General features: G+C 41.0%; 1 protein-coding gene across 4 annotated transcripts in view; it reads right to left on the reverse strand.

Moving 5' to 3' along the window:
• The window catches only part of LOC139808926 (CCR4-NOT transcription complex subunit 6-like), a 386,829-nt gene that overhangs the window by 218,128 nt on the left and 149,091 nt on the right, over positions 1–19,610 (reverse strand). Inside the window, exon 4 of one of the 4 annotated variants that reach the window (XM_071771460.1) lies at positions 4,826–5,453. The exons of the other annotated variants lie outside the window; for them this stretch is intronic. Within the exon in view, the coding sequence (XP_071627561.1) occupies positions 5,260–5,453 (194 nt within the window). The 3' untranslated portion in view covers positions 4,826–5,259. Of the gene's footprint in view, positions 1–4,825; positions 5,454–19,610 lie in introns of those variants that run through there. 4 annotated transcript variants of the gene reach the window in all.

Below are 19,610 nucleotides of genomic sequence, written 5' to 3' on the forward strand. Positions count from 1 at the left end.
CTCGCCCGAGAAAATATTATTCCATAATTATGAGAATGTTTGAACACGTTACCGAGCTCATCGAAATATTAATCGCTTTTGGTTTATAGAATTTTATGATAGCAATAACCATGTTCGTTTTGCGAAAACAGCAACTTAATGAAACGCTAGTGAATTAACAATAATTGACATTTGTATAAATACAATAATAAAATGAAATAAAATTCTAATGCAAAAACTCGACAAACTATGTAATCTACTTAAATTTTCAATAAACGCGCCATAAAAACTACAACACGGAGAAAATTTTTCTTTAAAATTTACCCTGAAATCATGGTAGTTGTGGGACAACATGTACCACCAAGAATTTTATGCGAGCTATTCTGATTAACATCCACCATAATAAAAAATATTAATATCTATTACATTAAAATATAAAATATGTGTTTGATTAATTTTACTAAAATATATCTAGAAAATTTCAATAATTTTTCAAAATTTACCAATCTGCTTGGTAATTTTTATCACGTTGTTTGTAAAATGTCTTTTGTATATTTTAAAAATTTCTTGGTTGCCAAGTTGTCCCAAGTTTGTAGTGAATTTAAGGGTAAAATATAACAAAACATTCTCCCCGTGAATATGAGCAGTCTTTTTGTTATTATGCAATATTTTTGTCAATGATGTTTCAAATCCTCATTAAATCTAATTTATAAGCCAATTATGAGTTGCATTTGCAAAACTATAAGCAAGATTTCTTGGAGAAACATAAACGCACGACATACACAAAAGTCAAATAAGCAAATCCTGTCGCGGGAAATCGATTCGCATCATTAGTCTCCGCGTTTACCCTCTCGAAAGAAGACTCAAAAGTAAAACATGTAAGTACGTGCACGTGTCACGGAAGGTACCGCTTGATAAAAAACTCGTTATTAGGATCGCGGCGCGTGTTATATACAGGGATGAGCGGGAGGGACTTTCGTAAATAATAAGCACCGCCTTAAAAGGTCCATTTACCGCGTTAAAGACATGTAAATCTCCCCGGACAAGAGCGAGCGGGTGCCGGACAGGCAAACAGGGCGACGAAAAAGAGAGAAAGAGAGGAAGAGAGAGAGAGAGAGAGAGAGAGAGAGAGAGAGAGAGAGAGAGAGCGCACATCCCCTCCCGGGGGATGGAAAACGCGCGCATTATGACGCCGTAAAGTCGCGGGGAGTGCATTTTACGTGCGTCAAAATGCGGTTTCCTGCCGCCCGCCAGGGTTAAACTTGTCCAAGAGCGAGACGCTCTCTTTCGTTAGCCGTCGCGCGAAGGAGGTCGCAAAAAATGGATTTAGACGAGAATGAGTGTCGCCCCGCTTAACAAACGTCGAGGAAACGAGTGAAGGGGAGATCCTATTGCCGCGCGACAAGTTGTGCGGCCGTCTATCTTCTCTATTTGTCATCACCCAAACGAATATTCCGCTTCACGAACACTCGTGCATTCGAACTCGAATTTAAACGAACATAAAACATAATTCATCTCTCTAAAATAATCGTAAATATTTATAAGATACATTTCGCCGCGCGCGGGTATCGATTAATAATACATCCTGTTCTGTCGCCCAGGTGAATTTGAGCGCTCAACTATCCAAGATCTATGATACGCCGTCTTCCAACTGTGAGCGCGAATCTAACCGCGCTGTCTCGTCCAGAGGGAAAAATTGAAGCGAGGAAGCGCGGTACATATGTTTTCAATTGCGCCTTCCCGATCGGAGTAAACTTGGACCATCATCCCTCCCAGCTCCTCATCCAAGCCGGCGAAGAACGGCTCGCAGCGTCACCGCGGACAAGCTCGTTTTCCCTCCGCGGCAGTTTCTCGTTTAAAAAGTCAGCGTCATACTTTTCCGGCGAATGGTGCTCCCCCCCCCCTCCCCCGCCCCTGTACCTTGTGTGCGTCGCGAGAAATTACACGCTCGCATTTTTCTCGGCTCGTGGATGTCCGTATCTCCAAATTCAATCTAAGGAATATGCTCTCGCTCCACTCGAAACTTTGTCCCATCTCACTTCAATCTTGCTCAAGCCACCCGTCCCCCGTGGAGAGACATCCCCTATTTTCCCCGCCCCTTCGAGGCGACAGCCCGAACTTTTTCCAAGCCCCGCAACGACGACCGCGACGCTGCCGGAAGAAGAAAAGGTGTATTTATATACCGGTCGCTCTCTCGGTCGGCGAAACTTCTGGAGCACCAGTGCGGCGCGACGGGGTGTAACACCGAATATCACCGACAAACTTTAATATCGTTCTGCCGCGGCCAGATCGTCCCGTCGCGCGTCGCGATCCAACTTTCGCGGATCTTCACGTGCTCTCGATCATGCCTCGACGAGCTTGAATCCGAGCCGACGCGACGTCGGGACGTTGGCTCGAGCGAGTACGTTACATCGAATTTGCTCAAAAGAGATAAATTACTATCTTATTATATTTATTCTCCATGCAATTTGATTTTATTCCGCAATTTACGCGAAGAAAGAACTCGTTCCATCCATTTCAAAGAGATAAATATTTCAGAGCTCATTATTTTGGTCTTACCTTCTTCTGCGTTTTCTTTCCAAGTATAGATATCGCGCATTTTTTGAAAGTCAAAACAAAAAAGAAGGAATCGAAAAGGAGAGAAAAAAAAGCTAAGATAAATCTACTAAATTTTTGTTCCGCAAAATAAATTTTATATATTAGAATTATGAGACGTTTGATGATGAAAACGTCGGAACGAGTGCATGTGCTATCGTCGCCAGACATCGACGACTTTCGCCGACGAGATCAACGGAGCAAGAAGGCGACGACGGATGGCTGCGCGCCGCATCGCCGCCAATGCATCTCTCTGTCGGTGACTATTAGCTCGCCGCGGTAGTCAGAATGAGTATTTGCTAGGGAATCGCGCGACCGGTAAGTACTTCCTGTCACCGGGGCTGCCGACGCTCCTCCTCGTAATTTCCCGCGATTACATAACCGACGAGTTCGGGCGACAGTCGCGGAGGAATCCCGCGTAAAAAGTGCGTTTTATAACGTGCAACATATCTTGCAAATCCAGTAACAATTTTCTCTCTCCCTTTGTAAAGGAAAAGATTTCTATCGCATCATATTGCACAAAAAAAAACAAGCTTTGAACGAATGGTTAAACGGTATCAAAAGAAACAGATATTTAATTCACAGTAAAAAATTTTGTGTTAAATTTAACACACTTCACATGTCCCAATTTATCCACTTTAATTTTTATGTTAAGAAAAATTAACACACAATTGTAACACATGGAACGCTATCTGGAAGTAAAGTTTATGTTAAATTAACATATTTATAATGTTAAATTTAATTAAAGTATAAAATGTTATTTTTACATTAAAATTTATTCTTTCTTCTTTTTTTCTTACACTGTCTTACAGAAAACAGATGACAACTATTATAAAGAGTGAAGTAACACAACTTATCTGTTCATTTTTTAACATATATAAAATATGTCACCAAGAATTCGTGCATTTACAATTGAATATTAACGCAGAAAAGCTCAAAATAACAATATGTTACATTAATTAACATAAGTGTATGTTACAAATTTAACATAAAAAATTTCTACATGGATATATTTCAACACAAATATAAAATATGTTTTTACCATGTTCGTAAAAATAAATAAATTTTTTGTACATATAACATATGCGAAGGTATAAACAAGTTGAGACTATTGATGGAAAAAGGGTACATACATATAGGCTTACATGCCCTTTTTCCGTAAATCATCTAAATCGACTCAGGTATGTGTTTTATACATATAATTTAGGCGATTTACGGGAAAAGGGCACATAAGCCTATGTGCCTTTTTTTCATCAATGGCCTCAATTACTATTATATTCTATTGGTCATAAAATAACTATTACATCGTGCGTATTATTTTTCATTTGGAATAAAGATTTCTGTTTAATCTTGTACGTAATTTTTCTGTGTACACCCGGAATCGCTTGCGGAGATGCGAAACAAGGCCAACGTTCATTAATATGATTTAGCACAAATTACAAGAGAAGCACCGAGATGGATTGATCGAGAGAGAAAGAGAAACGGAGAGAGAGAGATATCGATTGAATATTTCGTAGCTCGTCGCGCGTGCACGTACTGTTAACCGTAATCATAGTGGCGACGGCGGCGGCCATGGATAAAATCGAAACATCCATCATACCTGTCACCGGGCGTAAATGCAAGCAGCGAGCGGCGCAACGACTCATTCCTCTCCACGATCGGGGCTTCGCTCGTCGCTCGAATGTAAATGGAGTCGTCGAGGCGAGATGTGAGGCGAGGAGCGAGGATCGAGAAGCGAAAGGATACCGAATCGGTGCTGAATCGCCCTTTGTGCAAAACAAGTCAGTCACCCACGGTAAAAAAAAAGATTGAGGGAAAAACATTATGTCGATATCGGCCTTCTAATAACGTCCTGAATATGCGTCTTTTTATCTTTGCGAGCCCATGGTACGCTCCAGGCCGATAAGCCGGAATGAATAGATAACGAGAGATATAAAAATGACGTTGGAGAGCGATCGGATAAGCGGGCGCGATGAGAGGGGGGCGCAAATGGGGAATGAATGGACGTTAATTAAGAAACGAATTGACTTATCGGAAAATCCCTATAATATTGTCAAGATATTTAGTATGAGATAGAGACACGTGAAGGAAGACTCGCGCATGTTTCATTAAACGTCGAAGAACATCACAGAATGATAATAATGATCTATAAAAATTAGGTTAATGAAAAGATAATGGCCAATTTTATCTCCTACTGAATATTAATTAGGAAGTAAAATACTAACATTTTTACACATATGCATGTTATATATGTCGGTTTGAAACTTATTCATTTCTTATTCTGCTCATGTACATTATATTACATAGTATCGATATTTTTTTACGTTAAATTATACTAAATTAAAATTATTAATTTTAACAAAAATGGGATTTCATCTTGATATTGTACAGACTTATATACTTGCAAAGGCAATATTATATCAAAAAATGAATACGATATTTTACGAGAGAAATTCAAGAACAGAAATTATCGGCTAAGCCGCATAATTGCAATTCGTTCTCTAATGCGAAAAAGACACCCGCGATAACTTCGTTAGATCTTTCCGGCGTTCTCATATATGCATATCGTCGTCGATGTTGTCGATGTCAGCGTCGTTCTCGTCGTTGTCGTGCACCGCTTCAAACAGCATCCCGATCTCCTCACTATTTCCGCGCAATCTCACGCCAGCTAACCAGATTGCAGGATCATACGTGAGCGCCGACCGGGACCTGATATCGTTTCCGTGGGATAACATCACCCGCGTGAAATTCATTCCGCGACGGCGGATTATCTTTGCGATTTTTCCGGCCCGCATGGATTCGTAGGCGGCACGAAAAATGGGGCCACCACAGATCAGCCATTTCGCATTTCTGTCGTAGCATGTTCAACGCTCGTGTCGCTTATTCGAGATGACGCAACATGTAATTAAAAAACACGTTATATTATTCATCAATTTAGAAAAAAACAATTTTACGTGTATATATCTATAAAGGGCGTTAATGATGTAACCGGCGTCATTTTAGAGATAAAGATAAAGTTTAGAATTATTATGTCAATATTTCATGTTGATCTACCAGGAAGCGAAAATCCACGGCGAACGATCTATAACAAATATTCTTATCGACATCCTATTTTCTTATGTAGTATTCCTGTGTAGAAACCGCGGTAAATCTTTACCTGTGATAGAGAGATAACTGCCTCGAGAGAAACCTAGAAGAGCGCGCGTTATCGTTAATAACGAAGAAAGATTGGCCGGGATGCCGGAGTGTATGACGATGATGTTGTTTATAATGTCGGCGAGTTTCGGTGTAATGCAAGAGGTAATCATTATGTATCCAACGTATATAACGGTTCGCTTAGCCGGGCGCGAGTATATCAAGCGATGGGGAGTAGAGCGCAGCCTCGTGCTAGCGATTGGTCCAGATGTATCGGCTACGAGTATTGATATGTGAGGTCCAATAGTAATCGATAAAGCTGTCAGGGGCATGCAAGATAGAACGCTCTCGGAGAGAGAGAGAGAGAGAGAGAGAGAGAGAGAGAGAAAGAAGAGAAGAAAAAAAGAAGAAGAAGAAAAGCAAGACATAACCATCATTTGGTTAGCATATACCAGAGCACCCTCTCTTATCTTGCTTTTACGTTTAATGCGCGCAAAGTCGGGATCCAGATGGAGAGAATCTACCCTCTCTTATTGTCTTGTCGGACAAAAGCCTATGAAAATTTATCACCGACGATGAATTTCAGAGGCCGTGCTCCCTATCGCGCCAATATCATAGCGATTCAGTCAAAATGAAACTATATTGGGACTAAAATAATAAGTGAAACAAGACCGTTATAATATACATTCAATTAGAGAGAGAAAATTGTCATTTACGATCTGGATTGGATCTTTGTAGACTAATAATAACTTAAAAGCTCTTTGTTGGAACAGTAAATTATTTTTCGCAATAAATTCTTTACAACGTGATTTAATAAGGATGCTTACTAGCATCAAAATTTAAATCGATTATCGATTTAAGGATGTTTTATATAGTTAGGCAAAATGTAATGAAGTTGATGAAAATTTCATATAATATTCTGCGTACTCTTTCAAAGTTCGGGGCCAAATTTCAAATCGATTGACAATTTAGATAAAAAGTTATCAATTCTTGAATATCCGTTTTACAAAGGGTTTTACAGAGAAAAGTGTAAACATTACAAAATGTGATAGGGGTGACGCGTGATATACAACAGTTTTAGTGTTAGAACTCAATATATATTTTCTGAAGAACGTTACATGTGCCGCGTGTGACCGGTACAGTAAGATGGCGAGAGACTAGTAGAGATGAGAACATCAGTATAGATGTATAGTATAGATGCGACACCGCGCTCCCTATTGTGTACAGAGAGCGCCCTCCATAATGCCGAATCCGCATGGCGAGTCGTATACGGGATTTTCGCCAACACTTCCCCTCGAATCGCATCGGTCGGATTCCGCCTATTTGATGGTCTTGAGTCCAATGGACTTCATGCAGGCTTCGTGCTTCCCTCTAGGCAGTCCCTTCGTGAGAATATCCGCCGTCATCTCGTCAGTGGATACATGTTGGATTTTGACCAGACCTCTGCTAACGGCGTCACGCACGAAGTGATGTCGAATGTCGATATGTTTCGACCGAGCGTGATAAACGGGGTTCATTGCCAACTTTAGAGCCCCGTTGTTGTCGTTCTTGATGGTGATTCCATCCAAAGTTATCCCGAGTTCTCCGAGTAGTCCTTCCATGTATAGAGCTTCTTTTGTTGCTTCAGAAAGAGCCATATACTCGGCCTCAGTTGTTGATAGAGCCACAGTGTGCTGTTTCTTTGATTCCCAGCTGATGGCTCCACCGCTCAATAGAAAGGTGTAACCAGTGTAGGATTTACGATCCATGTTGCAGTTACCCCAGTCAGCATCCGCGAACATCTCGGGAGGATCACTGAAAACAGAATAAATTAGACCAACATTATTAGTCCCTTTGAGGTATCGCAACACCCGCTTGGCTGCCCTCCAGTGAGTCTCCGTGTAACAGTTGTTGAATTGGCTAAGGCGACTGACAGCATGAGCTATATCGGGTCGTGTCGATGTCGCCAGATACATCAGTGCCCCAATGAGTTCTTGATAGGGAACCTCGGGTTGATGATAGTCCGTGCCGACCTCCTCCTTGATCAGCTTTACATCCGGATCCATTGGAGTGGACACCGGCTTACAGTCGAGCATGCCGAATCTTGCGAGAATGTCGTTAATATACCCTTTCTGTCTTATGGCAATCTCATTCTTCTCTCTTAAGAATTCCAAACCCAAGCAGTATTTGACGTCGCCCAAATCTTTGATCTCAAAGTTAGCGCTGAGATGATTCTTGATTTTCGCGATCTTCGCAGTATCGCGAGAAGCGATTATTATATCATCGACGTATACGATGATAAATGTTCCGTCCTCGATAGGTCCAATGAGAAATACACATGGATCGGCCTTCGATTGAACAGCTCCGAGTTGTTCAAGCTTTTCCTTCAGTGTATCGTGCCAGGTCCTACCTGACTGTCGAAGCCCGTACAACGCCTTAATTAATAGACAAACTGCGTTCGGCTTCTGAATGTCTTCCAACATCTTCTTCGCCGTTTCCTTGATGGAACTGTCCACGCTTCTAGAACGAATAATATGTTCCAAAATATCTTCTAGATATTCCGGTGCTTCCATGTAGATTGTCTCCTCAATTTCACCATTCAAATATGCCGTTGCTACGTCGAGCTGTTCGATCTTCATGTCTCTCTGTGCTGCTATGGCCAACACAGCTCGTATCGAGCTCATTCTTGCTACTGGAGCGAACGTCTCGTGATAATCGATCCCTGGTCTTTGAGAAAAACCGCGTGCTACAACACGTGCCTTTCGTTTCTCGATAGATCCATCGGAGTTATATTTGTTACGCAGAACAAATCTGCTCCCAACTACTCGTTGATCCTTCGGACACTCTGTGATCTGCCATGCGTTGTTCTTGATCAGAGATATCACCTCTGCCGCCATCGCGTCCATCCATTCCGATGAGTTCACATCCGACATGGCTTGCGTTATTGGGATTTCGGCCACACACGCCACTTCCGCTTGTTCAAGGGCTTCGTGGCTATATTCCTTTCGAGGTCTCCCGGGCCGCCCGGTTCTGATAAGGCGGGGACGACCTCTTCTACGGACTTGTGCGAGTCCCTCATTTCCACCCTCTGGCTCTTCTATTTCCGCTTCCCCTGGATCCGCTTCCCCTGGTTCTGGTTCATCTGGTTCCACAGCAATTTCCTCGATGTTCCTTTGCTCCACGTTATTATAACTGGAGGACAATTTGACGTCCACGCCGTCAATCGGGATCATGTCCGTGGATTGTGAATAGAAATCTTCGAAAGGTGTTTTAGCTCTTCCCAGAGAGTTTTCCAGAAACTTTACGTCCCGAGTAATCTCGATTTTCTTGGATTCCGGCAGCCAGATTCGAAAACCTTTCGATTCCTCGAAATACCCGACGAATATTCCCTCCTTGGATCGAGGGTCAAGTTTTCCTCTCGTGGGAACTTTGTTTATACAGAATACTTTACATCCAAAACTCTTGAAGTAACTTACAGTCGGAGCCCTGCCTTTCCAGCCTTCGTGTGGGGTCCTTCCATTGAGCTTACTTGTTGGACAGCGGTTCCTAATGTAATTCGCCGTGGATACAGCTTCAGCCCAGAATGATGGAGGTAGACCTGACTGGAGTAGAAGGCATCTCGTAGAGTCCACCAAAGTCCGATTTTTTCTTTCGGCAACCCCGTTTTGCTCCGGACTGTATGCCGTTGTGAGTCGACGTTGAATTCCCTGGGTCTTTAAGTATTCGTCGAATTCCTTATTGACGTACTCGCGGCCATTATCGGATTGAATCGCCTTTATTTTCTTGCCATGTTGTTTCTCGACGAAGATTTGGTATGCCTTGAACTCTTCGAGCGCTTGGTCCTTACTTTTAATGAACCTTATCTCCGTCCATCTCGTATGATCGTCGGTAAAAGTGATAAAATACCTCGATCCTCCATTCGATGTAACTCGCATTGGGCCACATATATCGGTATGAATTAGTTCCAATTTTTCGGTCTCTCGTGTTGACTTTTTCGGAAACGATGGTCGTGTCATCTTCCCTTGAATACATATTTCACAGTTCAAGTCTTCAGGCACATGCCGTAAGTCTATACCCCGGATGGCTCCATCCTTTGATGCCTGTATGAGATCACGATAGTTTAGGTGGCCCATCCGTCGATGCCAAAATTCGCCTGTATTCGTCGATATCACCGAATGACAGCTCTCCTCGGACATTGTGCTGGCTTCTTGACAATGATCGGATGACTCTCCGTCGATATAGTAGAGATCACCGATCCTCTTAGCAATCAACCTCGTGCGTCCCTTTTGGTCGGTAACGATGGCCCTCTGTTTCTCGAACGATACTCCATAACCTCTATCTGTCATTTTCGAGACTGACAATAGATTCATTCGTAGTTCGGGAACGTGCAATGTTTCATTCAGAGTCACTTCACTCTTCTTTCCATTCGCAGTCGTCACGATCGCCGCCACACCTCTTGCTTGAATTTTCGCGGATGAATCACTGGCCAACTTCAAAACGCCGGATTTGCTTTTGTTGATCTCGGTGAATAGGCTGATATCTTTACACATATGTGATGTGCATCCACTGTCAATACACCACCGATTTTTAGATGTGCAGTCTGCAAACTGGCAAACATCGGATCTGTCTTCGGTCAATAGAAGAGATACCTTGCTTTTATCATCCGCTTTCTGTGACGGGCACTCCGAGGCCTTATGCCCCTTTTCGTGACACTTGTAGCATTTGAATTTGAAACACTTGTCCTTTTTCTGTTCCTCCTTGTTAGTCGAATTATGCTTTGAATAATTTCGTTTCTTCCTGTTGATGAGTAAGGCATCTTGATTCGATGTCGCTGTGCTCTTCCTTGCGTCGAACTCTTCGACTATCTTGGTACGTAGATTTTCAGGTGTAGGAAGCTCGTCACGACTTTCGATTGCGACTCTGAAATTTTCAAAGCTTGACGGCAAACTATATAGCATCATTATGGCAAGTTGATCTGGATTTATAATTACGTCCATTTCTGACAACTTATCTACGGCATCGAAGAAATCATGTAGATGCTCGCGCACGTCGCCATCTTCGCACATCTTCTTCAGGATGAGAGTCTTCAATAATGTGGCCTTTCGGGCGGGTCCTTTTGATTGGAACGTGTTTTCCAACTTTATCCACAACTCACGCGAAGTTTCGCAGTTTTTAATTAATTTCAACTGACTCGCTCCTATGGATAAAATTAAGTCCGACTTGGCCTTTTCGTCCTTAGTGCGCCACTCTCGTACGTCGGCCGCGTTCTCGGGCTTCGCTATCTCGCCACTCACATAACCCCATGCATCATTCTTTATTAGCAGCGCGCGCATTTGTAGCTTCCACGTATCGTAGTTGTCGCGCCCGAGCGCCTCGATACGCACGACACTGTTCGCGGCCATAATCGCGTACCGACGATCTACTTTCTTTACGATATGCTACTATTATACCGACGCGCCCGATGCAAGATGGCCGATTAGCCTTTACGCGCACGATGACTTCCGTGTATGCACAACGCGAAGCCTTTTCCCTCTTCTCTTTCGCGATCGTGTCAATCACTTTGCCGTCTCTTCGCGATCGCGTCGATGTATTCGTTGTCCCTTTTGCGCTCGCGACGATGCACGTTTGCTGTCTCTTTGCGCTCGTAACGATGCACGCTTACTGTCTCTTCGCGCTCGCGACGATGCGTACACGCTGTTTTTTCGCGCTCGCGACGATGCACACACTGTCTCTTCACGATCGCGACAATGCACTTTCGCCGTTTCCTCGGGCTCGTACGATGCACCTTCGCCGTCTTTTCGCGCTCATGCGATGCACCTTCGCCGTCTTTTCGCGCTCATGCGATGCACCTTTACCGTCTTTTCGCGCCCACGTCGATGCTCGTTCGACGTTTCCTCGCGCTCGCGAAAAATTAGCGGGGAAAGAAGACCCTGTTGAGCTTGACTCTAGTCTGGCACTGTAAGGAGACATGAGAGGTGTAGCATAAGTGGGAGATGGCAACATCGCCGGTGAAATACCACTACTTTCATCGTTTCCTTACTTACTCGGTTAGGCGGAGCGCGTGCCCCGAGGGCTTCGTGCCCCGGCGGTCACGGTGTTCTAGAGCCAAGCGTGTCAGAGTGGCGTGAGGCCTCGCGGCCGATCGCCGTTAATACTCCCGCGTGATCCGATTCGAGGACACTGCCAGGCGGGGAGTTTGACTGGGGCGGTGTAACTCGCCGTCTCTTCAGAAAACACTACGCACCGTATATCTCGTCTGGGCCCATAACCTGATAGGGGTGACGCGTGATATACAACAGTTTTAGTGTTAGAACTCAATATATATTTTCTGAAGAACGTTACATGTGCCGCGTGTGACCGGTACAGTAAGATGGCGAGAGACTAGTAGAGATGAGAACATCAGTATAGATGCGACACCGCGCTCCCTATTGTGTACAGAGAGCGCCCTCCATAATGCCGAATCCGCATGGCGAGTCGTATACGGGATTTTCGCCAACAAAATGTAACCAATATAATAATATTTTACACACAAGCAAATCATCAACAAACAAAAATATAGCAACAAAATTTGAAACGATTTACAATTTTTAAAAATTTTTTTCTTTGAAAAAAAATAATAACAGTTATTTACAATCACTAAATCTACGTCTTTTACATTCTATTAGATGTTCCGTAACTATTTATATACATTTTTTTGTCTTTGGATCCTTGGAGAATTAATATCAGAGTTTTTAATATTTCCTGCGTACTTTTGGGACGGTACCTATAGAACATCCTTAAGCATGTGAATTTACTGTTCCAACAAAGAGCTATGTTTTAAAGACCAACAAAAAATCGACGCGCCGTTTACTGAGTTTGAAAAAAGTGTAAAAATTTACACAATATTATTATTAGGCTACCAAGATCCAGTTTGGATCGTAAATGGCATTTTTCTCTCTAATTAAATGTATATTGAAACTGACATTGATTGACATGTAATACTTTTGTAGTCACACGATATTTTTTTGTGTATAACCGTACTTGGTTATTGATACAATGGAGTAAAAATAATTTTTGTAATGAATATCGATGTATAATATGTTTATTCTAATAAAGTCAGTTTGAAAGCTATTTTGTGAATATTATTTAGAAGAATCGTTTGAGATAAGGGCTGAGATAGAATCGCGTGTTCTTTCACAATCGGCACAATATCGATTTCGCATATCGCTCACCGCGATTTTGGCAAGAATTCAGCATAACGCGACGGAGTTGAGTGCCTGGCACAGGATTATCCGAGTGAGATTTCTTGGAAGACAAGACAAAATCCAAGTGTGAACGATTTCAGCCCGGCAAAATCCGCGAAACGAGAATTCCCCTCGGATCTCTGCGATTGAAGAAATTCGTTCCGAAAAAGTTTCCAAAAGTAAAGTGCTCTAACGTCACAATTTTTTAAAACAGTCCATGAAATATTTATTAAAAATCTAAAATATCTTATACATACAACAACTATTTTTTAATATTGAAAACACGTCTATTCATCTTAACAAAAGTGTAAAAATCAATCAAACAAACTATACATTTGTTCTTCGCATCTCTGACTAATTATAATATCATTAGTGACTGTTTCACAATATAACTTTCTGCATGGACACCATGGATCCTTTTACTACATTAACTATTTTTACGTCTCGACATTTATTATACTTTGCTTCTCAACTTTTTATTTCTTGTAAGTTGTAAGACATGTGCGTTTCCGATCGAAAATCCCATATAGGGTTTTACAGTCGGCCCAATACTGGGCCAGTATAACTAATACTGGCCGATTGTAAAACTCTGTATGGGATTGTGCAATAATTTTGTACTGCGGCTTTGTTTGATTTATTACACTGAGGACAGCCTAATGTCAGGCCGAAACATTTGTTGTCAATTCGACTTAATTAAATATTACGACACTTAACATCCTATTGCGGCTGTATGCCCGTTTTATTTAATTACTGATTTCAAACAAACTGTTTTTTTATATAGAATAAATTGAAAAATACAGATACCTATATCCATTTGAAAAAATAGGACAAACGATGTATGTGTACAATACAGCTAAATAATTTATAATAAAATAATTCGTAAAATATTTCTTGATAAAGAATCTGGTATATATTTGGTACATTAAAATAATTTATCGTATTAATAACACAAAGTTCATATGGTCTCTCCTCGACATTATGAGAATTAATCAGACGGATACATATATAATATATTATACATGTTCGTATACCGCAAACATTGAAGTTCAGTTCACAGTTTCTCCCGCGACATATTGTTGCAAATTCGTCGCATTTATCATACGCCGCGCCAAGCTTATTAAACATACGTTGTTTAATAAGAGAGATACCAACGGGGGAATAGATCACGCCAGCCTCTAACCGCTCCTAATTCTCCGTCGCGCATACCCGAAACATTTGTATTTCAGTCGTTAATAACCAGGGCAGTTTTGTCTGGCCGACGAATGAAATAAACCCTCGATTTACTCGCGGGATAATATTAACGAGCTAACCCTTAGGTGTAAGTAATCATATAGAATCATCATTTTATGACGCAACAGAAAAGTTCACGGTGAAAATGGATCTTCAATTTTCTTATCAAGAGCAAGAATTTACAGTACCAGTTATAAATAAATAGATATTATTCCGCAGATATAAAAAATATAAGTTTGTTACGCGAATAGCTTGCATGCGTCATCTCTCTGTCTTGTCTGTAAATTATGTGATTGAGGAACAACTCGTTCACATTCAACTATCAGTGTATCGCGGAATTAGAATATATGATAAAGAAGAGGCTTCACAGATTTGACGATATGTATATTTTTTCAAGAGGTTTAAAAAAATAAAATAAATAAAAAATGTGCTGTATCATCAACGAATGTATGTCAGACGAATCTATGTGAACATTTTAATAAAAATCCATTTTTTTTCAATTGATCTTCATTGTGACGTAACGCGTACTCTCCCAATGAGAAGTTGTAGGAAATTCATGGAAGTTTCGTAAACAAAAAATTCATACGCTAACTAAATTTCTCGGGTTCAAAATTGGATATTGATTCATTCTCCTCTTTTAATTGTTTTGATATTGCTTTTTGTAAATTACGTTTCAATCAAAATTCAATTTAGTCTGCGTTTTTGTCAAACGCATTCAATTTTCCCTAACTCTTCCCCCATATTAATGGTGAGTAAGCAACTTTCGTCCGAACTGCTGCCGAAGAGCGGCAGCTAATCCCGACTTCTTTCGACCGCCGTTTTTGCCTTAAAAGTTGTGACGTTAGCGCGCACTCAAAACGCCGACTTGGTTCGGCCACATTTCGAAAGTTTGCACCGCACGCTGGTTTCGTCCAGCTGACGCCAAACGTATTAGAGCGAGCCAGGAATTAGAGGATTCCACCGAGGCTCGTATCACTGAAATGCTTTGCATTGCAGTGCCCGAAAATCGACGATCGAAAGACAAGATCACTGAGCTATGCATCATACGAGTCCCGTGATCGGACAAGAATGGTTATCGGAGAACCATGTCCTTATCGCGTACGCGAATAGGATCCAATTCGTCGAAACTGCAAGTTTGCAAGTTGCCGTGAGAAAAACTAGTGTTATATACCACTGAAATGCATTTCATTTCTCTCACAATTATATGTGAAAGTTGAAAGCTGATAAGTAAATAATAAATTCCAATAGCTAAATAAAAATGAAGGACATCCAATTCTCAAGCAATAAAAAGTTGTTAGAAAATAAAATATGTTTACTAAATTAAATTAATTATAAGTTAATGTTTCGGGCCATATTTGGCCTTCTTCAGAACCACATACATAAAATAAACGATAATTCACATTATAAAAATAGAAATATATATAAATTACTTATCTACTGAAAGAAAAAGATAACTGACATGGAGTTCACGTTTGAAGCTATGGAATAAATAGTATAAAAAAACAAGTTTTCTCGTAGTTGTCTAAATTGTCTGATCAGTGTAAAGTTTTGCGGCTGACTGATTGTGAGAAAATGTTCGTTTCACAAACATAAATAAATTTCTAACTAAAGTTAATTGTACACGATCTATTATGATGAAACACAACAAAAAAGAAAATGTTTGACGAAATTATGCTGTAAAAATTGAATGCAAAATAAATGGAAGACGATGGAGCAACATTCGTTTCGTTTTACTTGGCTCAACTTGGTTACAAGCGAGCAACGACACTGATCTACCACAAAGTCGTATTCCCACAATTCTTGACAATCTAATCGAAATGTCATAATGGAGCGCGTGATGCAATTGCGGATATAGTTGGAGAACGCGCTCGGAAAAGTAATCTAAAATCAAAATGAGGCGTGCAATGTGTTTAATCGCGCGTTCTGGTTAATGGTAGAGGCAATCTATGCAACGACACGTGAAAACAACGTCTACCGTGGACGTACTTTTTCCGCACCACTGTTGATTACTCAGGCGAATCACGCGTGCGGCACAATTTTTGCGCCGCGTCCCCCTACACCTTAATTGATAAAAGCCATTCCGCTTTAATCTGATTAAAGCAATTCCCGTTTGCGTCGGGGAAAAAATTTTCCCTTTTTTTTTCATCGCCGAATCAAACGTTCGAAATGACACGGCGATGCAATTTTCGAGCAATTCCCAAGAGATATTAAAAAACCGGTTAAAAACCAGATTAAAAACCGGTCGCGCCATTATTCGTGCGTTTCATGCGTCAAACGTGCGTCGACGGTGCGACGCGATTTAGCTGTCTCCTATAATTAATTTAAATTCATTGATTCCGTTAACGACATTTATATCAATTTAAATGTGCACGCGCGCTCTTTCCCGTATTAATCCATTTCATCATATCCATCAGGGGTGTATGGCGTCTAAAAATTCCGCAATATCACAAAATATTAAACTCATTTTTCATTATCATTAGATCTTTTAATAAAGCACATCCTACCAAGATGTGCAATAAACTAGCAATTTAATAACTGATGGATTTAATTGGATTTAATTTAGTGTCGTGCGCTAGAATCGTCTAATTTGAAATCGGATAAAAATCCCGTACAAACAAACTGACCCATAAAACTTGTTCTACGTTTCTAGACCAGAAAGCAGCCACAGCAAAATAATACTGCATTGCGGTTGCACCCTTCAATTTCTGCGTATCGATCGTTTCCGGCAAACAATCCAATCTAACATGTACATGTCTTGTTTCCAAACAGTATCTATTCAGTCCTTTCAATTCTCAGACTTATTAGAATCCTCTCAATATCCGCTTTAATAAAAATGATAAATATTTCATAATCACAGTTGTTAACTTGATAATCAATTAAATAACCTAATCAGTGATGTAAATGCTGTTCCAATTAATTAATTTAATTAATTTAATTGTTTTAATCCTTTCAAAGGAGGAAAAAACATGCGCGTTTCGCAAAAGTTGCAATAATAATTCACTGCGAGTGCATTATTTGAGTGTATTATTTGCGACATCATTGCATTGGAAGAAAAATATTGCATTTTATCGGAATTTTTCTCTTAAATATCGCTAGGTAGCCGTGCATTATATGACAGCCACCTGTCTCTCTCTTTTTCTCTCTCTCTGCTCTTTCTCTTTTGAATTTCCCTTTAATTGCGACACGTCTAGCGGCTTATGGCGCACGGCGTATCCCGTAATTTCGTGGCATTATCCTGGTATGCGGGGGCAAGTGCTCCCGGTTCAATCAATGTCCGCCCGCTGCATGGTCCCCTCCTATGCCCTCCGTCACTCTCTATCGCGCGCTATCTCTCTCCCGAGCTCGAGAAGATCTCCTTCCCTTCATCTCTGTCGATCTCTCGTGTCTCAGACGCAACGCGAGCTTCTTCCCGCTCGCGTGCTCCATGCTCAGGGGCAACCATAGTCTCGCCGACCGAGATGCAAACCACTCAATTATAGTGTGGCCTCGGAGGCGCAAGGATCAAACCGGAGCAACTGGCATTGCCCTGGCACGGGATCCCACCCGGAAATACAGGGTGTCCTTGCGAAATCAATTCAGTTTAGCTTGATCAGAGTGGAAATGAGAAAAGAGAAGAGCGAGCGAGAAAAATATGTATAGTAAAAAATAATTATTTCTGATTCTTTTCGTTCTAAACAGAATAATCTTCGAAATAAATGTAGGATTCTAAGATGTTGCAATATATTTTAAAGCAAAAAGAGAACATTAAGAATTTACAATTATATGAGTATATGAGGAAAACTAAAAAGTACGAAATTCTAATCTCTAATCTTAATTTTCACGTTTTCTTAATCTGTTTAAAATTAATATTGCAAAAGAATTGGAGAGAGATATGTTTATATACATATACATCGTATTACTTTTAACAACATAGTTTTTTCGGATTTAAATACAACAGACATTCAGATAAGCAAATTCAGAAAAGAGATACTAGTCGACGTGCAAAAGAAGATAAATTGACATTTGTCCGTAAACATGACAGTCACCATGAAAAAATGATCTCCGGTCCAAAAGAGGGAAAAAAAGGTAGGAAGATCCAATTTGTCGAGGACATTTTGGACGGCTCTCAAATTCTATTTGACATCGTAATCTAAGATGCCTGAGTCTGCACGATAGCGGCAAGGGCCTCCGGGCTGCCGCGGGAACAAATTAGAGGGACATCGTTACGCCGAGTGACGATAGTAGTCACCAACGAAGCGATTTCCGTCCTTAATCCAGGCCTCCGCGGACCTGCTTCCGACGACCCGTACGTAATGCACGTAGATGTCGTCGTCAGTCTGGCCATTCAGGAAATTGACCCATCTCACCCGTTCCATCATCATCCGTGGCGAAGCTGGCGACAAATGCGAAGGGTCGGAATGGATTCTCTCTTTTTTTTTTCATCAGTGGCGTTTCGAAATGTGCCCCGATTGGTCCAAATTCGTCTCTTCCGAGCAGCAATCCCCGGATTCACGCGTTTAAAATCGCTTTTATAGTCGGCGAGGTTAAAGCAAAATATGTAAATACACTTGCTTATTGCATTGTAACATATATCTATGACCATTTTTCAATTCGCTAATTCGTTTATAATTGGTTCAGATAAAAATAGATGATCGTATTTACGTCCACATAAAAATAAACGATGAAAGCGTTTTGTGACGTGAAAATATTTTCAAATTTGTCTCCTCAAAACTCTCTTGGCTGCGAGAAATATCTTACTTTTGTCGCTCTAGACGAGAATGTAATAAAAAAAGATATAGCCAAAAGAGGAAATTTTACGTAAATCTTCGCGAAATGCATCATTCCCGGATGAATCAGTGATCGATGCGTCCCCTTTTCGGGTCCTCGATATCGTAACATAATTTAATACCTCGATAATTATATCCTTCGCAAGTAAGAAAACACGTTAATTGCAGAGATGTTACACGGTGCACCGTTAGAAAACCGTATCGCGGACTCATCATAAATCGAATGCTTGAGTATTAACATTTATGACACACATTTATGAAAGATATGAGGTATTTATGCAAATTTGTAAAGATATTCATGTTAATTTAGAATATCTAATGTTTAAGAATATTTTTACAGAAGTGGTAATTGCGTCATAGTTTGTCGACCATCTCGGAGAGAGAATCGGCGAAATACAGCATCTTTTAGTCGCTGAGCTTAAATAAAAATTGACCAGTCCTCAAGGATAATGTCGATGTACGGCGAAATATCCGAAATAAGAACAGCTCCGGACAGCAAGGTGGAAAACTATTCCGGTCTTCACCGATGCGTTTCAAATAGAACATCGCATTTCTGTCGGTGGACCGCAATCTGCGGAGCTGACAATCCTAATAATCTTCAGCGGTTTCAGCGAGCGCTCAAAATGGCAGCGTTCTCTCGTCGAAATGATCGGTTTCGAACGTCTGAAATAGAATGTCTTCAGCGACGAGCTTAACTGCAAGA

The sequence above is a fragment of the Temnothorax longispinosus genome, chromosome 1, assembly GCF_030848805.1.
Source record: "Temnothorax longispinosus isolate EJ_2023e chromosome 1, Tlon_JGU_v1, whole genome shotgun sequence".
Lineage (NCBI taxonomy): Eukaryota > Metazoa > Arthropoda > Insecta > Hymenoptera > Formicidae > Temnothorax > Temnothorax longispinosus.